General features: G+C 41.3%; 2 protein-coding genes across 6 annotated transcripts; both read left to right on the forward strand.

Annotated features, from left to right (window-relative positions):
* Positions 1-459: 459 nt before the first annotated feature.
* Positions 460-12,734, forward strand: LOC114876861 (serine-enriched protein). Of its 5 annotated transcripts, XM_046286074.1 has the most exons (11): positions 460-629; positions 864-1,020; positions 3,007-3,227; positions 7,953-8,073; positions 8,414-8,579; positions 10,977-11,170; positions 11,389-11,606; positions 11,669-11,851; positions 11,922-12,000; positions 12,060-12,238; positions 12,323-12,734. In XM_046286074.1, the coding sequence occupies exons 3-11, from the start codon at positions 3,031-3,033 to the stop codon at positions 12,522-12,524; spliced, it is 1,539 nt and encodes a 512-aa protein (XP_046142030.1). In that variant the 5' UTR covers positions 460-629; positions 864-1,020; positions 3,007-3,030; the 3' UTR covers positions 12,525-12,734. The 5 variants fall into 5 exon arrangements, with proteins under 5 accessions (XP_046142030.1, XP_046142032.1, XP_046142029.1 ...); XM_046286076.1 differs by lacking the exon at positions 864-1,020; XM_046286073.1 differs by lacking the exon at positions 460-629 and having other exon boundaries at positions 636-1,020.
* LOC123987858 (probable small nuclear ribonucleoprotein E) lies at positions 9,919-10,797 on the forward strand. The gene has a single exon (XM_046286078.1). It carries the CDS (start codon positions 10,016-10,018, stop codon positions 10,298-10,300), a length of 285 nt encoding a protein of 94 aa, XP_046142034.1. The 5' UTR covers positions 9,919-10,015; the 3' UTR covers positions 10,301-10,797.
* Positions 12,735-12,746: the final 12 nt, after the last annotated feature.

Consider the following 12,746-nt stretch of genomic DNA (forward strand, 5'->3'; position numbering starts at 1 on the left):
GTTTCAAATTTTCTATCCTCGAATAATAAATAAAAGAAGAGAATAGATCATCTTCGAATAGCTTCGGTATTATGCTAATAACAGAAGGTAGCAAACTTTGAATTTAAAAAATTAATCCATCGAATTGTTAATAATTAATGTTCCGGTGTGTCAGAAGCATTTTTCCACATCATCATTCGAAATTGATGACCCATGATATTTTGGATGGGATAAATTGTATAAAATATAATGTTCCTCGACATTTCAATGAATTTTTCATCGACAGCGCCATTCAGACGAGGCCGATTGCTGATTCATCGTAATTTCGTGAAATATTCGTTATCAACGAATTTGCTGGAGAACAATGAGAAATATTATGAACTAGTTCTACGAAAGTGTAACGTTTCCGAGTTAAGCCTGTCGACGTATAAATGGGCTTTTAGACGAACATTCGTTGCTAGCTGGAATGAGGCAACGCGTGTATCCTTTTTGATCGTGTGATCGGTGCTCCAGAGAGGATCTGGCAACAACGGCTGGAGAAGGAGTGATCTTGCAGGAGCATTGGCCACGCGAGAACGAGAAGAAAGGAAGGGAAGCGGCCACGGTCGAAAGAGGTGCGAGCACACCTGAGGGAACGATAGAACGAGACGGTAAGAAGGAGCTACGAAGACGGCGGGTACAGAGCAGGCCTGGTCCAGCTCTCGTAAAACTCGTCTCGTGCCTGAGAAATAGCTGGTGTTGAACTTGCCAACTTCCGGCCGAAAGGCAGTCGCTCTTCATCCGCGTTCGCTGATTTTCTCGTATCGATCTTCTCTACTCGCGGTGATCCTCGCGGGAGTACGTTCGCGTTCTGGAGCAACCAATACCACAGGATTACTTTTCAGAGGACAATGTTTCGCCCCGCGAGAGTGTAATATGCCGTGGATCGGTTAGAAGATGCAGTGTTTCGCGTGCAAAGCCAACGCTCCTCCACGTGTACCATCGCGGCTCCTTTAGACGATCTTCGACGTTTCTTGGAATAATCGCGTCACGTCTTCGAAGGTAAGAGCTTCTAAAACGCGGAATCACGATCGTCAGGTGAGTTTCCTTTGCCTCGACAACCTGAGGTTCGTGGAATCTCGAAGCGATCGACAGCGACAGTGTTTGGTAACAAGCATTCCAGCGTGTAGACGGTTGTTTATTTATTTGGAGAATGATATTGAACGTATAAGCGAATTCAAATCAGAGCTGGTGAGCTGTTGTAGTTGGAGCTGGTACGCGGATTCGCGATAATCATTCGTCAAAGTACCTTCGAAAGTATACAAATATGTAATATAATTGTGTGAAATCGTAACTGTGATAATAACACTTGTGATTAATTCTTTGAATAAGACAAAATCGTACGCAATCATATTTATTTCGTTCTCAGTGAATCTAGTTTAGTATTTAGTTAAATTACTCGTAATTAGGTAAGTGAAATGACAGATCATTATACAAATTCATACATCATTCAGGTAAGAGTGACTTGGCACCCAAGTGTCCAATGATAAGATCAAATTTATTAAACACTCGCGAATGCAATACAAAAGTTACATTTCACGATACTTGAATATTATTTTGTGTATAAGTACTCGGATTATACAAACTGGTTTCGAAGCCCAGGATGAGTACCTATAGGGTTCAAGAAAGTACTTATAAGTACTTTATCGTTCGAAAGAATCTTGAACTGTGAAAGTTTCATGTGTCCATTTCTACCGCTGTAATCAATGTGTTAAGAAGTTTCAATCCATCTTATCTAGGTTTGAATCTACTTGAAAGCATTGCTTCAAAGTATTCATGAACTGTGCGAAGCTATCGATTCGAACCTATTTGCAATGTACTTAGATCCCATCTCTATCCGTAATACGTGTTTTTCATGCCCGAATCAATAACTAATGACGGGCTAGCAATCACTCTGAATATACAGGGTGTTGGAAAAAAAATGTGTTAAAATTTTGAAGAAAACTGGAAAATTGAATATTCAATTTTTAGCATTTTTTAAATTATTACGCTTCTTGCCTTTTTTGATTTTGAATAATTTATTACGAAAATAATTGTAAATTGTACAAGAGATTTGCAGCAGAAAGTATGAAATACCCATAGCTATCGGTAACTTGTCGAAATGGGTAGCAAAGGCAGCCACGACATTCCCGGTCGTTAATTCATTTTTTAACGCGCAACCTGCTCAGTCGGGAATAAACAGAAGCTTCGTCGGATGGCTTTTTAATGGAAACTCGTTGTCGAAGCGGGGAAATCAAAGAGGGCAAATGACCGGCGATCGCGTGCCCTCCCGATCGACGCGTTCGAAAACAACAAAACGCGAACTAATTAAAAGGGAATCAACCAACCGCCCTGACACAAAATCTCCGCGTCGATCGACCGACCGGCGAAAAGCGAGCGAGAAAGGGACGGTGCGAGGGAGAGGCAAGCGACGACGCGACGCGGTGCAAATCAAATATTAATCGCGCAATTAGCGCCGATTGTGCGTTAATCGGTTTTGCTTTTTTTTCCACGCCTGGTTTGTCGCTGCTGTTACAGGCTCGCGATTCGCGGATGCCACCGGAAAGCGTTCGAGACGATGACACACGCGAACCGCCATTCGCGCATCCCGTCATCAGTCACGGGTTTATTCCTGTTTGCGGCCCCATTAATTTCGGATTATCGCGAATTGCTTGTATCACCGGCTGCGCATACTCTCGCGATCGGTACCACCATTGCTGAACGGAAGGATGTCTTTAAAGAGGAGGATTCGATAACTGCTGCTGACTTAATCGATCCTTTGACGCGATTGAAAATGAAGAAAATTTGATTAATGACCGAGAATTCTATTAAAATTAAACGTCTTTACTCAGGGATTATCAAGTATTCATAGAAATATTAAACTGTCAACAGCTACCGAATTAGCCTCGATATTCAAACCAGATGCTCTCTCACAAACTAGAAGAACCCCCTGGATAACATACATATGACTTCGTTAACTAATTTCTTTTTTCTTTGTTTCCCACGCAGTTGGTGATTTCGAATTCATAGATCATGGGAACTAGAGCAGTCGCCGTGGGGGCGGCACCAGGAGCAGCAGGGGTATCCGGCGAGGCAGGCTTAGCCGGTGTACCAAGACTTTTGGAGGACCTGGCCCGACTTTCCGAGGACAAAGATACAGCTGACATAGTATTCCTTCTAGGACGGGACGAAACGCCGGTGTACGCTCACAGAATTATCTTAAAAGCGAGGTCAGTACCCGGTGCATTACGATGCTCACAGTCTAATGCTGAATGACAATTAGGTCCGGTCAATGGTCACATTTCTACGGGTGCCTATGGTTACCTTTAAGTAACGAAATGGTTGAAACAATTTCATGACTAGAAATCGAAAAGCCTAGAAGTTTGATATCGTTAATATTTTTATCATCTTTGATGGAGGTGCAAAAATGTGGACCCTACAACTGCTAAGGGGGTAAATTTACGACTACTAACCTGGCATTACCATAATTTACCAGCCTGCATCGATGTCCTCGTCGAATGGATATTCCACGCGAGGGGCACACAATGAGACAATTTATACTATTTCCTTTTCCTCGTCGATATCATTCAACGCCTCTGGGGACGGGAACAGGTTCGACGCGTTCCCACGAATAGACAGCAAGCGAAGTCAGAAATGTTATTACCGCGAGCAACGCGTCGCGGGACCGGATTAATTAATTGTTAATCGTAATTTTTATTAAAACAGCCACGTCGATGCGTCTCATCGATCGATTCGCAGCCAAGCAGGATTCCCTCGGGGACAGGGGAAAAGGTATCGAAAGGATGCGGGAAATCACGCGGGAGACGAGCGAGTCGAGAAACTCGCGCGTTTTCCGCGGTTACTCGTGAAAAACGGGACGTCGTGTTATCGAGACAACGGGCCTCGACGTCTTCCAGAAAAATTGCGGAATTTATCGTCGAAACGTGACGCATTATGCTGTCTCATTCTCTTGACACGAGAACAAATGTGCTGGAAAACACACTACCAACCAAAGATTTAAAATCTTCGCGTAAAATTTACCGGAAAATTTATTAGTTTTGTGTGAAAAATTAAATATCTAATGGAGATTACTTTTCAAATTTTTTCGCGATAGTGTTTTCTTGCTTACGAGCACCGTAACTTGTCGTTTACCCGACAGACCCGAGGGAACTCGCTTCGCTGTAACCGCGTTAAGAAACTTTTCTCTCGAACGGCAGAGATAAAATGGCCGGGCTTAAAGTTCCCGCCGGAATTGCAAACGAACGCAACGGCAAGGAAATGATAACTTCGTTAAATTTCCAAAGTCACCGACGATCCTGTAGATATACATAATTTACCTATACCCTCTCCGTTGCCCTTTACCTCCTGTTCCCCTGTTCGTTTCGCAAGAAAAGGGAAAGACTAGCCGAGCGGAAAGGTACTCGACTCGCGAAACACGGGTTCGATCAGCGAAAACTCTATGAAAATTCTTGGTCGAACAGGCGTTCTCGCGGTAGACAGGAAAAGGGAGAGAGGGAGAGAGAAAAATGGAATTGCCAAGTCATCAAAGTTTCCTCCATCGCGGAGAGTCCGCGGCGGCGATGAATTTTAATTAAGAGGAGCTCCCGATTGTTACGGCGAAATGAATCGATTGAACGTTCTAATTAGTTGGACAATAAGAGAAAAGCAGCCTATTCGAGGATTCAGTCTCGGCTAGCGGCCGCGTTTTAACTCGACGGAATTCTAATTGTCGTAAGGACGATTCCGCGTTGCGTGTTAGGGAGCCAGGCATTCGACGTTCCGTCCGGATAGGCTCGATGCTAATTGCAATGTCAATTACGATATTCCCGTGAAACCTTTTGATATCGCGACGCGGAAGGGAGCGTCGTTGGTTCTTTTGTCGTCGTCTCTCTTTTCCATCTCTGGCCTCGGAAAATTAAGTTACGCATGCCGGTGACAGGCGTCCGTAGGAGAAACGAATGGACAATACGCGACCGCACTCGAAACTCTACGCGGTGCTCTTCGGTACGCTGAAAATCCTGACAAAGACCCCGTGACCCCGCCCTTCCTACCCTCTCTCTGCCTCTTGTAATCCTTGTCATTTCGAAACGCGACGCGGACGACAACGATGCTTGAAAACGGGAGAAAGGAAATTGAAAAAATAAGCTCAGGCTCCGGTGCCGTTCAATGGTACTCGCCAACGTAATCCCTTCGTTACTCGTCCTTTTTATAGGATTCCGCGTTGAATTGACCGCTATTAACACTTCAAGAAGTACGTTACGTCCTGCCTTTGACTCGTCACTGATACGAGTTAACCGGCTAATTCAGCTTTATTGAAAGCAAATTAATTTATACGTGCCAAATTATGTCTATTAAAACATCCCTCTTTGAACCTGTCGTCTATTTCGTTAATCCTAATTAGAAAAGAGGAAAATAAATAACATAAACCTTTATATTAGGCTTCCTTAAAACAATTGTAAACCTCAAGACCGATCTGTTCTACAAACTTCTTCGTCCCGGGGTGAAAAAGAGCTTCCGATTGAAAAAGGAGCCTTCGTTACCGGCACACTTTCCCTCGGTAATTACGCATTCGACGATACTATACGTTCGAGTCCGGGATCCCGATAATGGACGGTGGAGAGAAGCAGTCGTTTCGATCGGGCACGGGAAACGAGGGAGGTGTGGCGGGAATTTGACTCCTCTGGTGCACCGGAAGCGGAGGCGGTTTTTGCACGGAGATCGACGGAGCCGCTATATAATCGCACACGCTTGGTCGTTAGTAGCGGAGCCCGCGGCGACATTCAACCCTTGCCGGCGTAAAACCAAGCAGCCACGACCCTCGTTTCCCGCCACCGCCTAGCGTCCTCCTACTCTTTACCCCCTAACATCCTCTTTCCACGTCGAGGCTCGTGAACCTACGTTACCACCCCCGTGACACCTCGTCGTCACACCAGACGCGCGGTGCCCTATTCTTTTCTCGGCGTCACTCGCTGATATTTGGTTTTCTTTGATTCCGCTGCGGCGTTCGCCTGTGATTAGGGAAAAGCTTCGCTCCACGACTTTCCTCTCTTCTTTTTCCCTCCTATTTCTCCTTTCTTTTTCACCCCCCTTTTTCTTTCGCCTCTCTACACGCTTCTTGTTCGCGTACCATCCATCACCGCCGAACACCCGCAGGTGTGCCTTGATTTTTCCTCCTAATACCTTCTTCCCCTCCCATTTTCCTTTTTCTTCTCGCCTATTTGCGCGATCCCCGATATCGCGGCCGGTTCTCGCGAAATTCTTTGCTACGTGAGCGCTCGTCTTAGATTTTCAGGTGTTAGATCTCGAGAGAAGCTTGTTCCTTGCTCGAGTTTCACGGAAACCGACGTTCGAGCGGTAATTATACGATGCTAAGTGGAAACGAGGAAACCCGGCAAAGAGAGAAATCCTCGATAACGTACTCGAATATATTTCCCTCTAATTTGCGGACATAAATGCGTGGACTGTCGCTTTGATATTATGCGCAGCTCGCATCGTTTCCGAACTACACCGGAAAGCATAAAGCCCGAGTTTTCCTTCTTCTCTTTTCGATCCGTTAAAAGTCGACCCGTTGCGCGCGAGGCTATATTCGCACCTGTGCGCCTACTACTTCCTCCTCTGCCGTGTTTTTAATTTTTTTGAGCACTAGTTTTCCTCTGTCGACTCGGCAACCATGTTTCATGGGTCGACCATGATTTTTTTTTTTTTTTTATCCAACTTTCCCGCTCACCCGTCGACGAAGCCGAGCGTTTGTTAACGCGTCGGTTATAATATCAAAGCAGCACGGTGCATGCCTTTTCCATTTGCGCTCGCTCTTTGACGGATTTTCTTTTGATTCGATACGAACGCCCGTGCGAACTTTCATCCCCTCCTCGCTCCTCCCCTTTGCAACCCCGTGCCACGACCTCCTCTTTCGTTTCTGGCACACGAAATCTTTTTACGTTTCACGATTTAGAACGGTAGGCACTAGAAATCGGGCTGACTTTTGTCACGAGTGTCTTCGTGCATACGAAAGGCTCGTTTAAGAATTTACGCGCTTTTGCGATCTTCAACTCTCTGACGTTTGATTTCTTGTTCCTTTGACACGTGAAGTATGAGGCACTTCTTTTCTCAACCTCTAAGCAGCGGAGCTGGGTCAATGGTGATCCAAATTTACGAAATACGAGGGTACTTCGATTAGAATTAGGCATTGAGATGTTCAAACGAAAAACTTTCATAGATTAGGAAACGATACCCACTAAATTTTCGAAAAGGAAAATGAAGAGTCTAAAATTAATCGATCGATAGAAAATGGTAGATGAAGAGTTCGAAAAGATCGCTGCAATACACCCCGAAGGATACGGCAGCTTTTACGCGAAAGGACATACGTGAAGTGCATCGACGATTCAGGAATAAAGAAAAGCGTACTGTTCGTTTCTAGACTTGTCGATATTAAAAGCTCACCTTTTGTGTATCTAGTATCGTACGTGGTTGGGAATGGTGCAAGAATGAAAAGCCGAGATCGAATGTTCTCCCAATGGGTCATGGGGGATCCGCTTTCAGCTATCGGGGTGTCAGTAAAAAATTTCTTCTTCTCGAGTTCTGGCGGAGTTCCGCCGTAGGGAGAGAAAAAGGGGTTGAGAAGTGACTGTTCGAAGGTTGCCATTAATTTCTAGAGGAACGTAAAACTAAAGCACGACCGCGTACGTTACGAATACTCTCGTGGCAACGGAGCTTCCTGACGAAGTCAATTAAGCCCTTTTGTAACAAGAAACACTGGCAGAAGTAGAGAAGCGGAGATGACGAAAGGCGAAGTGGTGGGTGTTCGTTAGAGAACGGCCACGCACCCACAGCACATTTACGCTCGCGCGATTCAAAGAGGTGCTCCTCTTTCATTGTCTTCCTCACCCCGCCGTATCCTGTTCGTATCATGCCAATTATTATCGTTAAGAACCGATGTCGTTCGACTGATTTCTCAGGTGCAAGAACTTCACGGCTGCGAAGAGGATCGGCACACCAGGAAATCCAACGCCAGTGCGTATGCCACACGCTCATTCAGAGACGTTTCGACAGTTCATTCATTACATTTACACGGGCAAGGTAAATAGTACTTAAAAATTACAGAGGAAGAATCTATTTTTTAAAAACAACATTTCAGTATCAAGTGTTAGAGAATTACTGAACTTTTCTTAAGGCAAATGCATAAGACAAAATTTGTATGTTTTAAAGAAAAAGATAGTTTACTTTTTTATAGTAAAAAATTCACAATGTATGTGCTCTATTGCAGTGCTTACATCCATTCATATCATAACGATAAAACTTTATAAAAGCCCCATTTCTTATAAGTTAAAGAGACGTGTAAAGAAAACCTCTGATAAAAGTTTAAACGAAACTTCAGCAAAGAGTATGACCGAGTTTCACTCTTTCAACTTTACTATAGATTATGCTGCAGGACAGTGGCATTTTCGAGATGCTAGGACTCGCTCACGAACTCGGTGTCGAGGAACTTCGAAGGAGTTGTGTGGAACACGTCTCTACTACTCTCAGCCCCGGAAACGCGTGTGCTCTTTTGACTGCGGCTTTGGATGCCCAAGAGCGAGTTCCTAGTAAGTTATTCACGAGATACTATTCAAACTTTATGCGTCGAATGAAATTTTTATTCCCCAACTCGATGCCTTACTTTCGTTAAAATGAAACAAATCGCGGAATTTCAAATAGATGATGGATATAGGTATATCCGGTGTATAGATCATATACAGAGATCTATACCACCCACCATTTGTGTATAAACGCTTACGCAGAAAAATTTAAATTAATATTTACTTTATCATTCGCACTTTTCAGTTATATACTAAAGTTTATAGTATTTAATTATTAAAACTAATGTTACTTTTCCCTAAATTATGATATTAATATCATCAAAAATATTAACAATTTTTGTATGTTTTCAAATTTTATATCAATATGATTTACAAACAGTATGGCTAACGCCATCTACTAGAAAGCGGCACAATTAATGAGATAGAAAATGACTTGTTTTTGCAAAATTAACAATTTTTATGTAAGTATAATATAAATATAATGTTCAAATGTTGTTTGAAATATTTGACAGTAGAAAATGGTCAAGTGTTATAGAAAAAGTAAGGAAAGTTTGAATTCACTAGTTCTGGACTTTACTGCTAGAGGGCTATATTACTCTAATCCTCACGAAAATGCAAATGCCTTGATTATCATTTTTAACGCTTTATACAAGTCGTAATGCAATTATCTAGTTAGATTAGAAGTCTATAATATTCTTTTCACTTTAATTAGGCACTAATATTGCTTATCTTGTCAGAAAAATGCAACTTTACAAGACAGTAATCTCTTCGTTCAACATTGAAGGACGCTTGTAGTCACGTGTTTAAAGTTCGCATTGATATAAAATTTAAGAACATATCAAAGTAAATCTTGCAGAATATTCGCAGCTTATTAAATTATTTAGCTGCCATCTGCTTTACTTATGGCTTAAAATAATGTAAACTTATCAATATTTCTGATTCGAATTCCTACCTTCAATAGCGTTGTGATACGACACCAGTTGCAATTGGTACAATATATCGTGACACCAAAATCGTGAAGGTGCTCCAGATTCTCCCAACTCGCGGCACACAAAAACTCATTACGTAAACGATTTATTTTACACTTTATTTGAACTTGTAATGTAAGCGACATTATTCACACTCGAAACAGGACGCTACAGGAAACCGCCATGAAACTCCAGTGGTACCAACACAAAAGTATTTATTACTACCCATATTTATTAAATATTAGAAAACACAAATTAAAAATTTATTTCGGATCTATATCTTCCCTGTTACCGATTATAATTGTTTTTAAAGAAGGAATAATTTTAAACATATTCGTTGTAAAAAAGTGTGCGAAGTGAAATTTAGGAGCAACAGTTGGTACGACAACGACGCCACATCTTCCGGCGTCCGGCAGTTACGAAGCACGCGATTATTGAGCGTTGCCTGTTAATTTTTTAAAAATCATCACAAAAATGTCATACAAGGGACCACAGAAAGTTCAGAAGGTGATGGTACAACCCATCAACCTTATATTTCGATACTTACAAAATCGTTCACGGGTACAAGTTTGGTTATTTGAAAACATAAATCTACGGATTGAGGGTCATATCGTCGGATTTGATGAATACATGAATTTGGTGCTGGACGATGCGGAGGAATATCATATGAAGACTAAGAACAGAAAACCACTTGGACGGATCATGTTAAAAGGCGATAACATAACATTAATACAAAATACGAATCCAGGAGGGAATTAGATGTTGAACCATAACCTCGGAGGACGTTCTAGGACGAATAACAAACACGTTGTTTTTTATCTTGTGCAGAGATTACGTGTGTGAAACTCACGTGAATAAACTGTACGCCAAGAGAAGTGACTTGAAAAACCTCCTTACGGAGAACATTTGAATCCATTAGGATAAATAATTATAAATTGATTAGCACAATTTGTAACTGAAAATATCAGTGTCATGTTGAAATGACAGTATTATTCTCCATTGGAAAATGTATTTGTTGTTGTAATTTCGTAATAGAACAATTTTTTCAAACAATAAAAGCATTCAAGCATTATAAACTGTATGTAACATGTTTGTATCTTGTTCGACAAAAGACTGTATGTAAATGATATCAAACTCTATTCAGGTTTATACTATTATTTAGTTTTAAAATGAACCCTACATGTAAATATATGATGGAATTGCAAACATAACTAATGTGAATTAAACATACATTGAATAAATATTTTTGAATCAAATCTTACGATTTCTTTTTTATAGTTATATTCTAATATCCTTTGTTACATCTTTATATTCTATTGTTTAACAAAAAGCAAACATAATGTTAGTTTCTCTAAAAGTTAAGTATCACTGTTTAATAGACAGCAGTATTTAAGTTAATAAGAAACATTGTTGATGTTATATTTTTTTGCCATAGGTGGTAAAGGAGCTTGTTCTTCTTTCATTGAGAGATGCTTTACCTACATAGGAGAAAATGCTGTAGACATAGTCAAAACAACAGCATTTTGTAATCTTCCAAAGGATGCATTGGTGAAGCTTATATCTTCAGACTATCTGGGATTGGAGGAAGAAGATGTTTGGAGAGCGGTACTAAACTGGGCTAAATATCAGGTTCTTTTTCCTTGAAATTTCTATTCCGTTTCCGAGTACTTTGATTCCCTTTGAAAAACTCCAAGAAGGCTTAACGCTCTGATCGTGCGTATGTCGTACAAGGTCTTAGACCTTATGTCGCATACGATTATTACCGGGTCCTTGGGTCCTTAGGTTCTTGGATCGGAATTTAGAATTACGAGTTAAGGAACGCTTAACCGTACGGACCACGCTCCTAGGCAGGGGTGACGCAGCCTACTCAACACTGGACAGAGGAGGAACGTGTGAGGGTTTGCCAACATTTATCGGGAGTGATAAATCATGTTCGCCTGCTGCTAATCGACAGTCAAGTCTTTGCGGAGGAAGTAGAACCGACGGGAGCTGTGCCTATAGAACTTTCCTTGGAGAGGTACGAATTTTTCAATCCCGATCGATCAAGTGGCTCAAAACCCACAAGGTATGCTTTGCCAGGAAGTTTTGTTTATCCTGGAGGCTTTCGATTCGTACGTCTTGTTTTAGGTATAGGTATGCAGCGCTCCCGAACAAATATGCAGAAATTTGCGCGGACAAACGGCTACAACCGAGAGTAAGTCCATTACTGTTCCCTGGATCACAAATCTTATCTAGGGATAAGATGGGCTTCCAACGTCTTCTGAATCAGTGGTATGGATCACCGAAACAGACTTGGCGTTTAGTGTACCGGTATGTTTAATATGCTCAATCAAACTTAATTATACGCTAATGGAGCACGCTCATTATTAATGTGTTCCAGAGCCTCTAGTCATGGTTACTCAGCAGCATCGTTTCACCGGCATTGCGACGGAATTTGCCCAACATACGTAATTGCATTGGTATGTAGTTTGAATATTTCAAATTGCATAGATGGATAAATTTTAAAATAATTCTTTAGGGAACTCGAGGAGAAATTTGTGGGGGTTTCAGTGATGCACCATGGGGCAAGACAAATGCTAAAGGACACTACATCTTTTCAGAAAAAGCTTTCCTGTTTACATTAACAAATAACCAAGATGTACCTCCAACAAAATACGACATTGTGAAAAAACCTTTTGCAATTTGTTATCACCCAGAGTAAATATCATTTCATCTACAAGTATAAAAAAGTACATTAATGTTTAGTAAAATAACATTGTTCTTTTTTTAATGATATTACAGTATTGGACCAATTTTTGGAGCGGGAGCCGATTTACTCATTTCTAGTAATTGTAACGTGAATATGGAAAGCTATAGTAATCTTCCTCACAGCTATGAGGGTGAACACGCTTCGAATACTCTATTGATGGGAGACTATCATTTCTCTGTAGTAGATTACGAAGTTTTTACCCCTAGCCATCCAGTTCCCAAATCCACTCATTAACAACGTATAAGTATATTTAATTCCACGAGCTTGTACATATACGATCGCATACATTTATAAAAATAATAACTTTCATACAACTTCCGGAAGCTTACTATAGAACTTAAATGTATTGTTAAAAGTGAAATTGTTGTTCTGTTTATGTATGAAGTAAATTTTTAATACGCATTGTAATTTTTTATACTATTCATAAATAAAGAATAAATCCTATGTTTTTAGTTG

This window comes from Osmia bicornis, chromosome 6 (assembly GCF_907164935.1).
Source record: "Osmia bicornis bicornis chromosome 6, iOsmBic2.1, whole genome shotgun sequence".
Lineage (NCBI taxonomy): Eukaryota > Metazoa > Arthropoda > Insecta > Hymenoptera > Megachilidae > Osmia > Osmia bicornis.

What these genes read in the sequence shown, in the direction of transcription:
- LOC114876861 (XM_046286074.1), top strand. Translation starts at nt 3,031, where the DNA reads ATGGGAACTAGAGCAGTCGCCGTGGGGGCGGCACCAGGAGCAGCAGGG. An exon ending in AGTGGCTCAAAACCCACAAG is followed by an intron (nt 11,607 to 11,668) that starts GTATGCTTTGCC and finishes GTCTTGTTTTAG; the next exon opens with GTATAGGTATGCAGCGCTCC. An exon ending in CAACATACGTAATTGCATTG is followed by an intron (nt 12,001 to 12,059) that starts GTATGTAGTTTG and finishes ATAATTCTTTAG; the next exon opens with GGAACTCGAGGAGAAATTTG.
- LOC123987858 (XM_046286078.1), top strand. Translation starts at nt 10,016, where the DNA reads ATGTCATACAAGGGACCACAGAAAGTTCAGAAGGTGATGGTACAACCC.